The sequence below is a fragment of the Miscanthus floridulus genome, chromosome 9 (genome assembly GCF_019320115.1).
Source record: "Miscanthus floridulus cultivar M001 chromosome 9, ASM1932011v1, whole genome shotgun sequence".
In the NCBI taxonomy this organism is placed as follows: domain Eukaryota; kingdom Viridiplantae; phylum Streptophyta; class Magnoliopsida; order Poales; family Poaceae; genus Miscanthus; species Miscanthus floridulus.
The window spans coordinates 72,461,286-72,480,777 of NC_089588.1; the positions used below are offsets into that span (position 1 = coordinate 72,461,286).

Here is a 19,492-nt window from a genome sequence, read left to right on the forward strand (position 1 = left end):
GGCCCGCACCATGAAGCCCAGAACTCAACAAGGATAGGAAGCTTGCTCTCAATCACAAGTGATTGCAATGTTGACTTTGTCAGTCACATCTGGGACTACAATTGAATAGTTGAAAATGAGAAAACCTCAAATGATCCATAGGTTTAGTACCAACAACAAAGGAAGAAATGTCAAGATATAACAACAAAGATAAAAGAGTTTCGCGAGCAATTGAAACAAAATGGAAACAGTATTCAGCTTGCAGGGGAGGTAATTTTCTCACTTAGAATCTGTTTTTTGAAATACTACTAGTAGTAATACAGTTTAAGGGGCCACTTTATACCTGTGCAACTACAGTCTAGGCAGAGTAATAATGATGAGGTATGCCCAGGTTTAACCAACATTACTTCAAATGCTATGCAAATTGCAAAGGAGTGTTGTTGTTATTGATTTTTTTTGCAAAGAAAACTATAGTTTAAGGAAATTAGGTTCTAAACAGAAAATAGTTTGCTCGAACCACATTGATTTGAATTAGTTATTTGACAAACATGGTAAACCAAATATTGGAACATAAGGAGATGGATGTATAAATGAAGGTGCTCAAATTAAAGTAAGGACAATCTACAAACAACAGTTGCCAAAATGGGAGCACCACATGATATGCTTGTCCCAGTATGATGCATCTAAACAGATACAATATGACTTGCTTTGTGGAAAAAGCATGTTGCAACTTTGCCATAGTTAAAGCAAAACAAGTAGCATTCAAGAGGGCTGCTACATCTCGCACAGAAATTGCAAACATGTATGTACAGCTACAGGTTACATGTACGAATGATCTGGGTGCTGGATCATTTTCCTCCCACTCACGCACAACTACACAAAATAAACTTACCAGGTCAGTGACATATTTAGCAGCAATGTCCTTTACATGTGCAACAGTTCTGGAAGTGACTGCAAAATCAAGAACACCACATATGAGCAAATAACAATGTCTTTTATTATCACTTACAATGTAAATTACTACTCTGAACTATATAGGATTATTGTTTGCAGTATATCCTTAACAAAATAACACAAGAATAAATTAAGGAACTAGAAAAGAGTCTTGCTAGCCAAGATCCAAATTCAGAAAGAACATTTACTGCAAGTGAAAAGTGGGGCCTTTATAGAACAATGGAACATCAGAATGACAGTGATTACAGTAGTAAGTGCAGCTGCAGCGTGTAACTCAGAAAAGAATGACAGAGGTGAATTTTAACACAAACAATACATAATTGTTGTAGTAGAGGATTTTCTATACAGAATCCAACATACATTTTCTTATCAATACCTATCCTCTAAGATAATGTCCAAATCACTAAAGAAAAAAATGTGAGACAAGTAGATGTTTCTAGAAACAGAATAATCAGCAACACCCAAATGATAACCCATAAAAAGTTGGCCAAAGATGACGAATTAATCAACTAGGACTGTAGGAGTAGGTTATTTGATATACATAGGAAAACAACATAGCATCTAGCTCTTCGTGGATTAAGGTTTCATGAAAAGTACCTATGTTTCTTGCAGATTGAGCTACAAAAGTACTTATGTTTCCTGAGGAGTATTTCCTAGAAGAGGTTCTATTATAGGATCTGACAGTGTTGTATCCATATCTTTTTCAGCTATTTTATCAGTCTCAGTGGTGCAAGGCCTTCTTTTTATAGCTTTTGAGGCCATACTAGCCGGCTGTATGATTCATGCCTGCTGTGAGAGGAAGATATCACAAAGTCTCACTAGAAGAATATACACTGAAAACAAGTGACCAATAGATAAAGAATAAGACCAAACTAACTACCGAATATCCTCCCACTCTCACACACAACTAAACAAAATAAACTTACCAGGTCAGTGACATATTCAGCAGCAATGTCCTTCACAAGTGCAATAGTTTCTGGAAGTGGCTGCAAAATCAAGAACACCACATATGAGCATATAACAATGTCTTTTATTATCACTTACAATGTAAATTACTACTCTGAACTATATAGGATTATTGTTTGCGGTATGTCCTTAACAAAATAACACAAGAATAAATTAAGGAACTAGAAAAGAATGAAATAATCTTGGCCCATTCAGTTATTTACCTTGTGGAGATGATACATGCATTTATTCAACAGGATATGCTGCTAGTTCATAGCTACCAAATGACAGTCCATTACATACAACCAACAAATGACACTCCATTTATCCAATCCATACAACAAAAGATTACAACATACACCAGGATTAACAAATCTTGACCTACACATAATGCATTCAGTAAATACCTAACTTAAATTGAAGTACTAAAGTAGCTTCATTACATCACCTTTCCACAATCAAATTCCACTCCACACAACAGTTGATATCAACTCCCTCACTGCAGTTGTTTGGGTTCCACTATTTAGAACCACCCACTCTGACAGCTCATACGATGGTGCATTATGTCCATACTTACGTAGCCACAAATAATTATACATTGCAAAGCATGACATGATAATCATCGCTTGCTTTTTCCTAGCAAAGAAAAGAACCCGTTTTAGAATATGCCACCATTCTTTGACCCAAATCTTCTTTCAATTACATTGCGCAGCCTCGAGTGAATGTAGTTAAATTTCTCCTCACGTTCTAACATCTCCAACTCTACGCCCCTAAAGTCGTTCATATGGTACCTTGTATTCCGGAAAGGAGTCATGTATCCTTGACTCTCCATGTATCCCTCGTCTGCCAGGTAGTAGCGTCCTACAAAAATTGAACCAATTCCACAATTAGTGCCAACAATGTCCTGCCAACTACCTACACACATGCTGCATCAGAGATATTTGCAAGTCATCACAAACCTGTGGGTGGATGCGGGAACCATTCGTTGGCCTGACAGTCTTTTAGGACCGCCATGTCATGACATGCCCCCGCCTTCCCGGCACCCACATAGGAGAAGCGGCCATCCATATCCACAATGGCGCAAATATTAATTGAAATTTCTCCTTTCCTATTGAAGAAGTCAGCTTTGGCTTCCTGATTAACCTCAACCTTTATGTGGGCACCATCTATAGCACATATGCACCCATCAAACCATGGTGCATATTCACCAAGTTTCTGGCTGACTCGTGGGTAGTTCCTATCTACTGGAACTAGTATAGTCTGTGCCCACCTATACATAACTAAAAGTGCATCTAGCCCTTTAGTGGGTTTTGGATGATTGAATGACAACATAATTAAAGGTCTAACCCATTTGCTAAGTGTGGACGGGAAATAGGTTATCTCATAGGTGCTTAATGAAAGCCAAAATGATGTGTTGTTGAATAAACAATCTAGTTCAAGCACAAGACAACAATGCAAATGGAATTCATGCATAGGCTTATTTATTGTGGGATTTCCAGGTACTATGTGAAAGCAAGCTCATAAAAATTAATTAATGAGACATGAGGGATTGCATATGGAATGGTCCCATATTTGAAGCTTGCTAAATTAAAATGAAAAAGATAACAATACATGAATGGATGATTCAACACAAGATGCGACTTGATGGCTTGAGATGGTGAAGATAGCAAGGAAAGGCTTCGAGGTACTAAGCAAAGGTGAAGGGCAAGCGATGGCTTGGCGGCTGAAGAACCTAGCTAGGGTGAAGAATGAAGTACTTGCATTTAGTTGAGGTACTAATCAAGCTATGATGGCCATGTTTATGTGGAGGATCAAATCACTATTGGAGTGTTTGATGGAAGTGACTTGATACATTTGGGATTATTCAAATTTGATGAATGAAATCAAGTCACGTGCTCAAGATGGCTATGCTCAAGTGAAAAAGATCAAAGTTGACATGTTAGCACCCTCACTTGATAAAGATTGGAATATACGGCTTCAGTTGAAAGAGATCAACTCAAAAGGTTTCAATTCGTTATACTTTTAAATTTGAGTTAATAGGAATGACGTACCATTAAGAGGGATGCATCATCTTGATAGATAATGCTTCATAAGTGCTCAAGCCAACCCATGTGAGTTTTGAGTGTTTGAGAGACAAAAGAGCTAACTTATGTTTTGCTGGTCTGGCAATACCGGACATGTCCGGTATGTGCCCTGCCATGATAAAATTCTTGTTGTTCTCGGGTTGGTTCGTCGGAAGTTTCGACGTGTGTCGGAAGTTCCAACGGTCGGGAGTTCCGGCAATGGTCGGGAGTTCTGACGTTTCGCGCTTAACTGATTTAGATGCTTCACTGTCTTGGTCATACCGGACGTGTCCGGTATGGACGACCAGAGGCCAATGACTAGTTTTCAAAAGCCTTGAGGATCGGGAGTTCCGACGTGAGTCGGGAGTTCCGACGGTCGGAAGTTCCGACATGAGTCGGGAGTTCTGACACCTCACATACTTAAACTCAGTTACATGGTTTTCAAATATGCTGAGGGTCGGGAGTTCCGATGTGAGTTGGGAGTTTCGACGGTCGGGAGTTCCGACGCCTCCCAGTGTCACTGTAACTTAGTTACCGTTGGGGCAGTGTAAGTCATACCGGACGTGTCCGGTATGCTCCGGTATGGCAACGGCTATAAAACGGCTAGTTTTTCCAAGGGGGCTATAAATACCCCTAACCCTCCACCTTTGGATGCTGCTGATTCTGCTGGTTGCTATACACATTTTTGAGCCTTGCCAACTCTCCCAAACCCTCTCTTAGTGAGTGTGTGATCCTAATTGCCAAATCAATTATGGGTTGAGTGAAATTCAAAAAGAGAGTAATCCAACCACTTGAGCACTTGAGCATATTGTCAATCTCATGATTCGCATTTGTTACTCTTGGACTCTTCGGTCCTAGATGGTTAGGCGTCGCCGGAGAGCACCCGAGAGATTGTGGTGTGCCTCGGAAAGTTTGTAACGGTCGATTCCGCCGCCTCGGAATCAACTAGTGGAAGGAGGAAAAGGAGTTAGAAAAGACTTCGACTAGAGTGACCTTCGTGGTAACCTCTAGGGCTGACCTTCGCTAGGTCGCCCGCAGCCCCCTCAACGGAGAGTAGGACTCGAACGAGTCCGAACTTCGGTAAAACAAATATCGTGTCTCAATTCGCATTTCATTCGATATTTGTGTTGCTCTAGCACTTGTGCAGGTTCTCTGTGTTTACTATCATCTCTAATAGGTACCTGCAGTTTGGATTGAAGATAGAAATCGAAAGGAGCAAGTTTGGGGCTGTTCTGCAGAAATCGTGTATACCGGACACGTCAGGTATTTCCTACTTATGCTAAAAATATTTATTCTCTGTTCTAACTTTGTGTTGCAAGATTGTAGCTTCTAGATATATTCTTTATACTTTGTTTACTCTGTGGCTAACTGGTGAGGAGTGGTATTACTCTTAATTTGGAGTTTCCATTTTGGAAACTCCCTTTTCTAATTGTTTCTGCATTTAAAGGTGTTAATTTTCAGAAATGCCTATTCACCCCCTCTAGGCGGCATCCTAGGTCCTTTCAATAACCTCTGCTAGTGCAGTTACCTTCCTACTAACCGTATCTAATGACCTTTCAAATCTATCTTTGCATTCTCTACTAGCAGACTGGTGGGCACAAGTCCACACATACATTCCTAAAGCTTCAATGGAACTACACTTGTTTGTAGATGGCAGCCCAAACGGAAGCAACATGTTATGCAAATGCATGAAAGCATCACGGGACATACGCAAATTGTCTATGCATTTTGTTGGGTCGTCAAGAGTAAGTTTCATCCATTGCGCGCCGGTGAGCTTGGGTATGGGACAAGGAGGATTTACTGTGGGGTATTGTTGCCCTAGCAGGCCTTTCAACCTTCTCAGCATGACAGCTACCTTCACCAAGTTCACCATGCCCCGTCCTTCATTGGAAGTGTCTCTATTGGACGACTCTTTATTGCTGCTCATGCTGCAAGATTGAAATGGGCACAAACCAATAAGATGTGACATCATATATTGGCAAACAAACATGTGCTCTTAAGTGATGTCCTAGAGTTTCTATAAAACAGTATGAAACCATTGCTTATTTTTTATCAGCACTGATGCAAGATCTAAGAGCAAAGGATCCCAAGACATTTGAACTTGCAGAATTATTTCTATGTACGAAAGTCATGCAACCATGGTATCATGCCAGTAATAATAAAAAAGAATCACTTTCAATTACATCAATACACGTGTGGCGAGGACCCACCATCTCCTGCTGCCAAAGTTTACTAAACATGCTCAAATCAGAAATTGACATCAAATAGAATGCAGATGGCGCTTCAACTAGAATGCTCACAGTACGCCACGCATCCAAGTGAACATAGTTCTCGACAACGGTCTTTTATTACAACGAATACAAAGAACATAACGCTGACAAGGTACGTAAACAACTCAACATGATCATGCTAGAAAACTAAACCAACTAAAGAAGCCGCAGGAGGAAGTATGATGCTGATCACTTAAACTTGGAGAAAACGAAGTCCCACGAAACATTCACCCAGTTTAGCCGGCCCTCTTTTGTTTCCAAATCAAGAAAAGCCAGACGATGGAGCCTGTTGTTCCAAAGATTAAGGGCTTGGGCAAAGACTATATCACTCTCGCTGTAACCATCTTGCTTCAAAATCTGATTGACTTGGGCAATCTCCTCGGCATCAATGGCATGACGGGCCTTATGCGCCCTAGCATCCTTGATAATGTCGCTCAGGTCACCAAGGCAGTCATCAAGGGTTGGAGTCCTGCTACTCTTCTTACTACGAGACTGTTAATGGAATGGTCCCTAGTGACTCTCTTGGAGGGCTGACCAACACTACATGGTTGTACGGGCTCATCGGTGAAAGCTCTAGTTTGGTTTTACTGAATTGATAAAACCCTAAGTGCTAACCTAGTTTATCAAAGTGATTATAAGATAGGTAGCACTACTCCAAGTGATGAAGCAAATGAAGATCATGACATGATGATGATCAAATGCTTGGACTTGGAAAAGAAGAAACAAAAACAAAAAGCTCAAGGCAAAGGTGAAATTGATAGGAGTTTTTCGGTTTAGTGATCGAGACACTTAGAGAGTGTGATCACATTTAGGATCGATAGCCATACTATTAAGAGAGGTGAAACTCGTATCGAAATGCGGTTATCAAAGTGCCACTAGATGCTCTAACTCATTGCATATGCATTTAGGATCTAGTGGAGTGCTAACACCCTTGAAAACATTTGTGAAAATATGCTAACACATGTGTACTAGGTGATACACTTGGTGGTTAGCACATTTGAGCAAGGGTGGAGAAGTTGGTGAAATGAAGGAGATGATAGTGACCGGACGCTGGTCACGTGGTGACCAGACTCGGGGGAGTAGTGTCCGGTCATTTATAAAAATCAGTGGAGTGCTTGGGCTACTCTCGGCCTAAGACCGGACACAGGTGACCGGACTCTGGCTAAACACTATTTAGCGTCCGGTCCTGCTGACGTGGCGGCGCACAGAGAAAAGGGTGAGTGACCGGACGCTGGGCGAGTCCGGTCGGGCAAAAAACAGTCTCTGGAACCTTACAGGAAATGACCAGACTCCAGTGATGGAGCGTCCGGTCACTTTGAGCAGCGCGTCCGGTCGCAACTTAACACGTGGTGCGAAGCAGACTAGCCATTGAGATCGCGTGGATGAGGTTAAACCGAGGGGCCACATGGCACGCATCACGCGATCGGATGATGGGTGGCGTGCGTCCGGTCGCCCCGACCTGCACGTCCGGTCGGTGCGCAGTTGGGTGCTTTATGAGCCCAACGGATCTATTTCGTTGGGGGCTCTATTTAAAGGCGTGTGGCCGGCTCTAGCTTACTCTCTTGGCCATTTGCATTGACATAGCAACCTTGTGAGCTTAGCCAAAGCCCTCCCACTCATCTCAATTATTGATTCATCATCTTTGTGAGATTAGGAGAGAATCCAAGTGCATTGCTTGAGTGTTTGCATCTAGAGGCACTTGGTGTTTCGTGTTTTGCTGTGGGATTCGCTTGTTACTCTTGGTGGTTGCCACCACCTAGATGCCTTGGAGCAGCGAGGGTGGAGAAGTTGGTGAAATTAAGGAGATGATAGTGACCGGACGCTGGTCACGTGGTGACCGGACTCGGGGGAGTAGCGTCCAATCATTTATAAAAATCAGTGGAGTGCTCGGGCTACTCTCGGCCTAAGACCGGATGCAGGTGACCGAACTCTGGTTGAACACTGTTCAGTGTCCGGTCCTGCTGACGTGGCGGCGCACAGAGAAAAGGGTGAGTGACCGGACACTGGGCGAGTCCGATCGGGTGAAAAACAGTCTCTAGAACCTTACTGGAAACGACCAGACTCCAGTGATGGAGCGTCTGGTCAATTTGAGCAGCGCATCCGGTTGCAACTTAACACATGGCGCGAAGCAGACTAGCCATTGAGATCGCGTGGACGAGGTTAAACCGAGGGGCCACATGGCGCGCATTGCGCGACCGGACGCTGGGTGGCGTGCGACCGGTCGCCCCGACCTGCACGTCCGGTCGGTGCGCAGTTGGGTGCTCTATGAGCCCAATGGATCTATTTTGTTGGGGGCTCTATTTAAAGGCATGTGGCCAGCTCTAGCTTACTCTCTTGGACATTTGCATTGACATAGCAACCTTGTGAGCTTAGCCAAAGCCCTCCCACTCATCTCAATCATTGATTCATTATCTTTGTGAGATTGGGAGAGAATCCAAGTGCATTGCTTGAGTGTTTGCATCTAGAGGCACTTGGTGTTCATGTTTCGCTGCGGGGTTCGCTTGTTACTCTTGGTGGTTGCCACCACCTAGATGCCTTGGAGCAGCGAGGATCATCGATTGGAGGTTGGTGAATGTCTCCGGCTCCGATCGTGGTGATTGTGAGGGGTTCTTGACCTTTCCCCGGCGAAGAGCCAAAAGATACTCTAGCAAATTGCTCGTGGCTTGTGTGATCCTCATCTTGTGTTGGTTGTGCGGCACCCTATTGAGGGTTTGGCGTGTGATGCCAGTTAGCGCGTGAACCTCCAAGTGAGTGAATCGCCACAACGAGGACTGGCTTGCCAGAAAGCAAGTGAACCTCGGTAAAAAATTATTGTGTCATCATTTGATTCCGAGGTGATTGGTCTTCATTGGTATTCATTCTTGTGATTGATTGGTTCATTCCTTGACTCGGCGGTATAACCATCTTGCTCTCTCTCTTTACATTACCGCAAGCTAGTTGTCAAGCTCTTTAGTGTAGCTAATCATGAGAGATTGTTAGTTTGGTTAGTGTGGCTCTTTAGTTAGCCTTTGAGAGCACACTAACTTAGTGTAGTGACATAGCCATTGTGTGGATAGAGACTAGAAACTAGAATTGTGGTAGGTGGCTTGCATTTTAGTAGGCTAGCGCAACACTCGCTTCGCCTCATATTGGTCTAACCGGTTTGCTAAGTGTTGTTGTAGAAATTTAAATAGGCTATTCACCCCCCCTCTAGCCATTAGAACCTTACAGTCGGACAAGGCTTGAGGAGTCTGAGGGCTTGCACTACTAGGTGTACGGTCAGGTTGATGTCCCCCTACAGATACCAACTCGCCGCTGTCACGTGGGGTGCGTCCCAAAATCAAGATCAGTTGCTCACAGCATGGTGGACGTCTGAACCTCTAACGAGCGGTTTGGCTACTTTCCTGCACGTGATCCAGGGATGGCCATGTTAGTAGTCAGTTAGTGTGAACCTAAATGCTAAAAAAGAGTCAACGAAAAGGGTGTAGTTAGTACCCTGGTGCCTGTAGCATACCAGCCAGGGTCAGCTGTCACCTCTCCAATATGCGGGTCATGGCCAAGCCCAGTATGGATCTGACCGTCGCACCAATTGAAATACACCCATTTCAGCTCGTTGTACTTGTTCTGGAGCTGTTTCTTGTTGTACCCGAGCCTTGTCGCCTCGTTAAAGCACGATGGACATTTGTCCACCCAAGAGGGGTTGGGATATTATTGCCCTAGTGACATAGGTTTTTCTGCTAAGTGATTAGCTCAAGAAACAATGAGCAGGTTCTTTCATCCCAGTTAGCACGATCATGGTTCATCTGATGCAATGTTTGACATTCCGATGTATTATGCACATGGATGCTATGGAAATGGAAAAAGATGTTCCTAGAATTCTGCAAAGAAGGGATTGGGTGAAGGAAAAGGGAACTTGCCTTTCCAAAATGCTTGAGGCGTTTTGAACGGGGGTTGTACTGCCTGGCTGTAGGTGGAGAGCACGACGAAGTCGACGACACTGCCAGTGTGGGCAGCGTTGAGCACCAACAGATGAAACGTTCCAGAATTCTTTGCAGCGTAAACATAGATCATAATGTTTAGGTTCAACAAAACATAATGCATGAACAACATGCGATAGTACTCTTAAAACCGTGTACCAAGTTGTGCATGTGAACATTATAATCCATACAAGATTATTATTTGTAAACTAGGCAACAAGGACATATGAAATAGGACGTTATCAAAATACAAATTGGGTACATACTTAAGATAGCAATTACAACGGCTAAGTTAAAACAAATATAACAATTAGAGAGGACAGTAAGCCAAACTCACCACTAATAGTAGCATATTTTAAAGATAGCTCAAATCAAAGGAAACAATGCCCTTTCTTAAGCCAAGTGAGGACAAGAGGCCAGACTATTCCAATAAGAAAGATGATTGCAAAACCAACTAGCATCGTACAATGCAGGATATTTAGTATGGAGATCTTGTGATGCATGTATACAAGACAACTAGTGTTCTCAGGATCCAAGAACACAAACCGGCAATAAGTAGTTTACCAAAGGAGGCATGCATTACTAACCTTCTACAGGTCGAGCTGAACCTAGAACATCCAGTAATAGAGTCTTGTCTTGTTTGGAATTGTACAAGAACGTACTACAACACTGAGCACCAATTTAGGACTGCACCAGCTTCGTCATCCTGTACAATTCGGAGGCAACACAGGACAGAACACGTCAACAATAAGTTATGTATGATCAACAAAATTATGTTCAACATAGATCTGAAATACGAACCTTCTCAGTGGGTGGATCGGAAACACTTGAGAGGAGCTACCGGTGACCAGGTCGTGGCGGTGATGGGGGGTGGGGCGCGGGGGAAACCTACAAGACGAGGCCATGGGGCTCAGATCCTGCCGGGTGAGACTGCGGCGGCGTGGGATCCGGGATTTACCTTGCTGGACGCAATCAGCGTCAATGGAGGCGGGTTCAGGGAGGGAGGCGTAGCTCAAGGCCACCGAGGCTGTCGACGGGGAGACTCAGCGACACGACGTACAGAGGCGGTTACGACCGCCGAGACTCGCGCGCAAAGATGCGGACGAGCGGCGAGATTGCGGCAGAACCCTAGCCGCGCAAAAGCGAAGGGGAAAAGAGGAGGGCGAGGGGGGCACGCGGTTGGCTGGCGTCGCTTATAGTCCAGCCGTTCGGCTGGCGCTGGGCTGCCGAACGGCTGGGCTGATAAGCCCAAGCACATCCAGCCCAGCAAGCTGGTTCAGGCCTACCGAACAGGCTGTAGTACATTGGATTACCAATATTGCTGCGTGCATTGAACTTACCATACTTTAGAGTGTTTGTCGCGTAGAAACGCAGAGAAGTTGCTGTCCCCAGATTCAAACCTTTCGCCTACGTATCGATTTGCCTGACAACGTGTTTTACGTTTTAACTATAGTCATCAGGTCGGTTATCAAGGAGAAGAATTATTTGAATACCTTCTTAAGAAAATTTACACAAGCATTTTCTGTCAAATCTTGTATAGTTTAAGTTGTCCCAAAGTTAACTTATGTCAAGAAGCTGTTTTGGTGGAAAACATATGTGCTTGAGTTGTTTGAAATTCTCTTAAAACTTACGAAGTTGCGGTGGAGAAAAGTTAGAAAAGAATGAGAAAAATGAGAATTACACATACATAAAAATAAAAAAAAAGGCCGAAAGGAGGCCGTCGCGGAGGCAAGCAGTGAGGCTTTGTGGGCGCAGTATGCAGCAACAAACACCGTGCAGGCGGCCGAGACGAACGGCGCAATCCCCAACCGCTGAACCAACGCGCATACCAGGCGGCAGGCGCGGAGGCTGCCGCAGCCAGCACTCCACACCCCGAGCAACGGCAGAGATCCGATGGGGCTTCCGACGCGGTGCGCTGCATCTTCCCCGGGGCGGCGGGCCGCGCGCAGTAGGAGTACTAAACATTCCCTGCACCCAAGGCGAACTGGCTAAGGCTGTCTACGTGGTCGCATTCGCACGCACCGGCCACTGCCCGCCAGAGCAGAGCAGAGCAGCCTCCAGCCAGCCAACAGGTGCACCACGAGCCAAAGAACGAGGGCCCCCCGTGATCTGCCTCCGCTTCCTTCTCTCTCGCTTATCCGGATTATTACACATTTGATCCGGCCCTGTCGCTGTCAACCGCTGCACCCTGGCTATTCTACTGTACTTGCAAACAATAATAAATCCCAGCCAAATTTGAGTAACCAATCATGTCCACATATGCTATGAATATACTAGATCATATTTACAATTGAGTTTGAATATAATAAGCACTACAAATTATCAATCGACCTAGGTATATACTAGGCTCTAATAAATGGAATATACTCATACAGTAACACAAGTGTTGTGGAACCCATGGCCAGCACAACATGTAGTACGTCATCATACAGTACGCATGATGTGTTCTGGTTCTAACTTGGCCAAACATTTCCAACGCGAGGAGCTCAGCAGACTCCATTTTCTAAAGCACCAGAGTACACACTTTTTGGTACCGGTACCGGTACGTGATGGTTTCGATGGAAAACATGTCGATGTATGTATGGGTAGGGATAAACAGCCGGATATCCTATATCCGACAACAAGGATGGATGTGATAGGTAGATATAGTACTAGTTGCCTCTCACTCTCTCGGCCAACTTTTTTGTGCTACTTTTTTATTATTAATCTACTGCCTTTGATTAATTCTTTTATATTGATAAGATAAGTTCAGCAGAGGCATGCGTGCACGTCAGCACGTCTGTTAACTCTACTAGATGCATGTTGGTGGTGGAGCAAGCTGATCGGCCACCACCTGCAGGTTTTATAAAAATACATATACTAGCATATCCAAATGCTGGTACGTGTATGGTTCCCGGAGAATATTCACGAAAAGTGCATCCAAGAAAGTGGCTGCTCGGGGGAGTGATCGAGTGGCAAAATGTCACCGTACCGGCCGGAACAACCAATGCAAACCAAACAAATTAATAAGCGCAACCGACTCAAAAAAGTTTAAATATATACCACAAAATAAAAATAGGCTAAAGTTAAGCGATGATTTTAGCCCCCTATACTGCAGATCCGGTGCCCCTCTCCCCCACTCCGGCGATATCCGTAGAGGTGGCGCAACAGCGTTGCAGGGGAGTGGGCGGCTCTCCCTCACCCCAGCGCGGCGTCCTACCCACCCCCGATGGTGTCCTCTCTTACCTCAGCGTCGAAGCTCCCCCCACCCAGTGGCATGGTGCTCCTCGCCCCCCATCCCCCACCGTCGCTGCCGAGCCAAGCACGGTACTGGTGGCGCTGGTGCTCGCGCAACTGCTCGCCGCCATCTCCAACCCCGACAACCGGAATCGACCGGCCCAGCTTTCCCATCCCCTATGTTTTATATGTATATTTCAAGTGTTTCAACATTTCAGATGTATGTGGCAATTGTTTCATATGGTTGTTGCAAAAGTAGATCGGAGGATATTGCAAGTGTTTCAGAGACATGTTGCAAGCATTTGTTCAAAATGTTTTAGACATATGTAGCAATCGTTTTGATCTAGATGTTGCATATGTTTTCATAAATATGTTGCAACAGTATGTTTCAAAATATTTTATCTATTTCAGTCTTCTGTTGCAACAAGTTTTTTTTTGTGTTGCATGTTGCAAGTGTTCTATCTTAATGTTGTATATGTTTTCACACATATGTTGCAAGTGTATATTCCAGATGTTTCATCTGTTCAGACGTATGTTGCATTCAAGTGTTTCATATTGCATGTTGTTGACGGTCATTAACTATCGACAGAATATCGTCGACAGTCCTCCGAGGGGTATCCCGCGAAGGTAGATTGATCAGCAGTGGTGCGCGTAATCAAGAACAAGAAGGCAACAGAGACACAAGAGTTAGACAGGTTCGGGCCGTCAGCACGACGTAACACCCTACTCCTGTAGTCTGATGGTTTATATTGGCTATCATATGATATTGCGTGTGTTTTGAGGGGGTCCCCTACCCGCCTTATATAGCTGGGGGGTAGGGTTACAAGTCGGTTAGATCTAGGAGATAACCGGTAAGTAATAACAGATTATGCCCAAGGTAGTAGATTGTCGACAGACAGATGCGCAAGCCACAAACAAGATGGTGACGCAAGACAGACATGAGGTTTTATCCAGGTTCGGCCGCCAAGAAGGCGTAACACCTACGTCCTGTGTCTGATTTGTATTGCTGTATGTCAATGAGAGATATTTTTTAGAGGGATCCCCTGCCCGCCTTATATAGTCCGGGGGGGGCAGGGTTACAGATCTGGAAACCAATCCTAGTCAGTTACAATTGCCATATATGGCCGGATAAGGATTCCTATTCTAACCGACCAGGATCCTGCTTGATCGTCAAATCCGCCTTGACTTCTTGTGCGGGACTCCGATCAGGTTGGCTGGGCCGCACGTCGTCTTTCGGGTGGACCGGACCCATTGATCTGGGCCGGCCCAAGCTTAGCCGTAAGGGTATAGGGGTTAATACCCCCACAGCTAGTCCCCGAGCACCATGTATTATGCTGAGACACGCCATTTTAACCTTCTCCGACAAGTAAGGCTTGAGTTCTTGACATTTCTGACCACCGTCATCGCCGGAGAAGTAAGTTGTCTGAAGAATGTATGGTGCTCTTAAAAAAGAAAAAGATTTCCGTCCTGAGAAGTGTGCCCACTTGTATTTCTAGAAAGAAATGTAAGTGGTCTTGAAGCATAGCGTCCTTGAATCGTCAGAGGTGTAGGGGTAAAAAAAACAACACATTCACCGCAAGGTGAAGTGTGCCCACTTAGTCCCCGAGCCTGGTAGTAGGTGACGTAGGCACGTGGTGCCAGGGTCTAAAAAGAATTCCCAGTTAAGTTGAGAACCCAATTGTCGTACAAACAAAAACGAGATGCACCGGCAGGTGCATCGTACCGACGTAGTCCCCGAGCTTGCTGGAAGGCGATGTATGAACCTTGTAGCAAGGTCTAAATAAATGTCTCTCAACTGTATGTGAGTACAACTCACATGTAGCCGAGGAGAACCATTCTCCGAGCAGTGGTCGGGACAGTCCACGAGCACATTGATAATCCTTACAATCATTCAAAGCACAGGGGTCAATTAAAACACATTCACCGCAAGGTGAAGTGTGCCCACTTAGTCCCCGAGCCTGGTAGTAAGTGACGCAGGCACGTGGTGCCAGGGTCTAAAAAAGAATTTCCACCGAAGTTAAAAATCCAATCGTTGTACAGGCAATACAAGATGCACCGGCAGGTGCATCGTACCGACGTAGTCTCTGAGCTTGCTGAAAGGCAAAATATGAACCTTGTAGCAAGGTCTAAATAAATGTCTCTCAACTGTATGTGAGTACAAATCACATGTAGCTGAGGAGAACCATTCTCCGAGCAGTGGTCGGGACAGTCCCCGAGCACATCAGTTGTCAGAGCAGTCCCCGAGCACGGCAGTGGTCGGAGCAGTCCCCGAGCACGTCAGTGGTCGGAGCAATCCCCGAGCACGGTAGTGGTCTTGGCAGTCCACAAGCACGGCAGTGGTCTGGGCAGTCTCCGAGCACGGCAGTGGTCTGGGCGGTCCCCGAGCATTGTAGGAGTCTGATCCATCCTTGAGCACAAAACAAGCATCGAAAATACGAACGCCATTGATGTATTTATTTGGTGTATTTATTTATCTCCTTTCTCTGCCAAGTCCAGTCTGACACGTCTGGTCAAAAAAGCAGATGGGTATAGTACGTCATTCTGTCTTCTTACTCTTTTCTAGCAAACAGTCGCTTGGCACCTATATGGAGGTGCGTCAGTGTGGGCCCTCTTACACTATCAACAAAGAGGCGCGTACACTGGTAACGAAGGGGCGCGTTTATTGGCGTAGATCTCGAGGTTGTATGAACAACCGTCTGCGGCGCGTGCGCACGTCTCCCAATAATCTCAGGCGGACGAAACGACGGAGCTCTTTGTTATTTATAATGTAGATCTGGTAAGTTACTCATACCGTTCCCATTGTCATTCGCCGCTGCAACCTTCTTCTTCCTCTTGCTAAACCCTATTCCTCCGAAAATCATCGCCAACCCCCTCGCCACCGCATCCGCCCCCTTAGTAAGGACAGACTAATGGCAAAGAGTGACGCCCAAAAGAAAGGTGGAGTCATGGCGAAGGAGTGGTGGAAATCGCGGAGCAATGAGCAGACCATCGAAGACCTCGTCGCCATGGGAGTGCTCCACAACAAGGCACTCACGGGATGGCATGCGTCGGAAGGAGAAAGCTTCCCCGATCCACAACCAGGTGAGATTGTGGTGTTCAAGGATTTCTTCAAACGGGGTTTTGGGGTTCCAGTGCACCCTTTCCTTCAGGGTCTCTACTTGTATTACGAGATTGGGATTTGCAATATGCATCCCAACTCGATTCTTCTTGTCTCCACCTTCATCCATCTCTGCGAGGCTTATGGTGGCTTCCAGCCCCATTTTGACCTCTTTCGCCACCTGTTCTGTCTTCAGAAGAAAGGGAGCGGTGGCTCAAAGATAGCCAGAGGCGTCTACCTGAATCTGCGCGACGGTATGAAAGCCCAATACTTGCACTGCCCCTAGAACACCTCACTGGACGAGTGGTACAAGAAGTGGTTCTACATCTATGAAGAGCCGAACACCATCACCCTGTGCGACATGGGGCTGATTCCGGAGAAGAAGAACAGCTGGTCGGAGAAGCCCGAGAACTTGGAGCAGATCGCCAAACTGCTCGGGATGATCCCATGGGGAAGGCTAGATGGCCCAAGTGTGGTCGGGAACTTCATCAGCTGAAGGATCCAGCCCTGCCAGAAGAGGGTACATCCTGGCTTCGAGTACCAGGGAAGCACAGATCCAACAAGGACCAGGAAAGAGGCGCTCGACAAGATAGAAATCAAGGCCAGGATTGGGGAGCTATTCAACCTGACCGATCCCAATTATGTCAGGTTGAACGACATCGAGCACGCCTTCAAGCTGGCCCGACCTCCCCCAAAGGTAAATGATCCTTCCTTTTAACTGTAGAATCATGTTGTAACAAGAAATTGACTGTTGTCTCCGTTATGTGTCTCAGAGTAATGGTCATGATCAGGCAGCAGTGTTCATGTCTCCGCCCCCCGGTGTGGATTGGCCACAAGTTGCCGGCCCAGCTGCCCAGACCAGCGCTAGGACCAACGACGTCCACTGGGCAGCAGTCGAGGCTGTGGAGGATGCATCGACCAGAGCCGCTAGCAAGCGTCCGGCTACCAACAAACGACACCAAGCCATATTCCCCCTTTTGGACGACGAAGCAGAGGATGCAGACATCTTCCGGCTCGTCCCCCGAAAGAGGAGGAGACAAATGGGGTCGACGGAGCAGGGTGGCTCCTCTATGCCAGCAGTGATTGCATCACCGACCACTGCAACACAGAGGACAAACGAAGGAAATGTCGAGCATCAAACCCCGACGCCTGTACCGGTGGTGGAAAGAGTTCTGGTGGAACCTGCCGAGCATGCAGAGCAGGGGCGGTCGAGGAGACGCTCCTTTGCCACATCATTCCACGCTTCAAAGCTGTAAGTATCTATAACTTTGATGTAAGCTTGTAATTTGTATTAAATACTATTATCTTCTGAACTTTTCTCTGATATATTAGGTCGGCATCCACCGAGAACCCCGACCAGCTAGCCGGATGCGGCACAACTTCGCCAGCAATGGCGGAAAAAACTGCCCAGCAGCCAGTCGTGGAGGAGCCTGTAGAAGGAACTCCACCGGGACCTCAGTAGGCGGACGACCAGACGTTAGTCCTCGAGCGGCTGGTCGAGAAGACAGCCGAGTAGAATACAAGTGCTCCGAGCACAAACCCTGCTGAGGCAGATACCTTGGCGCCAAGGGAGCCGGATCAAGCCGAGGAGCAGCAGCCGGAAGTGGCACAGAGCACTCTTACAGATGCAACGGCTCGTGGAAAAGCCATGGTGGTCGCGGAGACTGCAAACTCCAGACCAGCGCCGCCCCCCAAAGAGGAGGCTAAAGAGGACGAAGTAGAAGAGGTCCTGGGCCGTCCCCAAGATAAGCGACAACATGTATATGTGTCGCGCTGGCGGAGCGACGAATGGGTTATGCACGAAGAAATCCCAGAGGTCGAAGAGACCCTAAGAGTCGAACGGGTGGCAAAGTGTCTGGTGACAGAAGTCCAGGTATGTTTGGCTTAACCACTTGACCCTATTATGTAGTCGATCTGTCTGACTTAGCTTATTTATGTACAGGACTTGATGAAGACCACGAAGTACCGAAAGAGGTGCTTCGACCAGATTGAGGGGATCACGGCGAATAATAAAGAACTGGTGGCCGAGGTGGAACACTTGCGCCGCCAATTTGAAGCCGCCGACCAGAAGTGGGCAGAGCTAGAGGCACAAAACCAGAACCTAGTCGGCCAGCTTAATAACAAAGAGCGGGAAAGAATAAGTAAGTTGTCACTTTATCACAGCAAGTGTGTAACACATATTGTTGTGTTGTTGGTAGTGACAGCTGTAATGCAGGCTTAGAAGCTGAAGTAACCCGCCTCCAAGAGGGGAATAGCCGCGTGACCTCAGAGTGTGGTCGTCTGAAGGAAGACAACGAGAAACTGGCACGCAGCCAGTCTCAACTCTAGGACCACACCACCAAAATGAAGGAGGAACTGAAAAGTAAGTATTCCAGACCACCTTTCTCATTCTGTTGCCCGCCTTGTCTTGTCGTGCCATAACATTTTGATGTCTCATATGGTGTTCAGTTTTAAAAGTCAATGCCAATAGGCATTTGGAGGCCGTGATCAAAGAGCGTGATAGCTAGAAAGCACGATGCCTCGAGGCCACCGAGGAGCGGGACACGTGGAAGAACCGGTGCCAAGAAGTGGCAACTGGCATTGTCCCCGTCCTCGACTTTATCGACCCGGCGCTCACAGAGGAAGAGCCAAAGATGCCCCAGCTCGGACTGGTCGAGAGATGCAGACAAGCATGGGGATGGTTCCAAGAGTTCGTGAAGGAGGCGGGTGAGTACACGAGTGCCCATGTACTAAGCATGGTACGTGCTCACTACCCCCTGATCGATCTCAAGCGCCTGGAGGCTAGGTACCCGAAGGAGGTAGACCCAGACAAGGCGGAGGAGTTTCGGACGGCCCAGCTGGACTTGTCGTCAAAGATAATTGGCGGCATTAACCTGTGTGGAGGTGGGACAGCACCTGTACAGGGTATGCCATTGACGGGTCAGCTGGAAATGCCATCAGTTGCAAACCAACCAACGAAGCCTGCGGTCTCGACCAGCCAGGCATCGGCAGGGCCATCCCCTTTAGCTCGAC

General features: G+C 46.4%; 1 protein-coding gene across 1 annotated transcript; it reads right to left on the minus strand.

Moving 5' to 3' along the window:
- Window positions 1–1,751: 1,751 nt before the first annotated feature.
- Window positions 1,752–3,156, minus strand: LOC136480070 (uncharacterized). Its single transcript, XM_066477737.1, has 4 exons — window positions 2,838–3,156; window positions 2,582–2,739; window positions 1,860–1,919; window positions 1,752–1,766 (listed from the first exon to the last, which is right to left on the minus strand). The coding sequence occupies exons 1-4, from the start codon at window positions 3,154–3,156 to the stop codon at window positions 1,752–1,754; spliced, it is 552 nt and encodes a 183-aa protein (XP_066333834.1).
- Window positions 3,157–19,492: the final 16,336 nt, after the last annotated feature.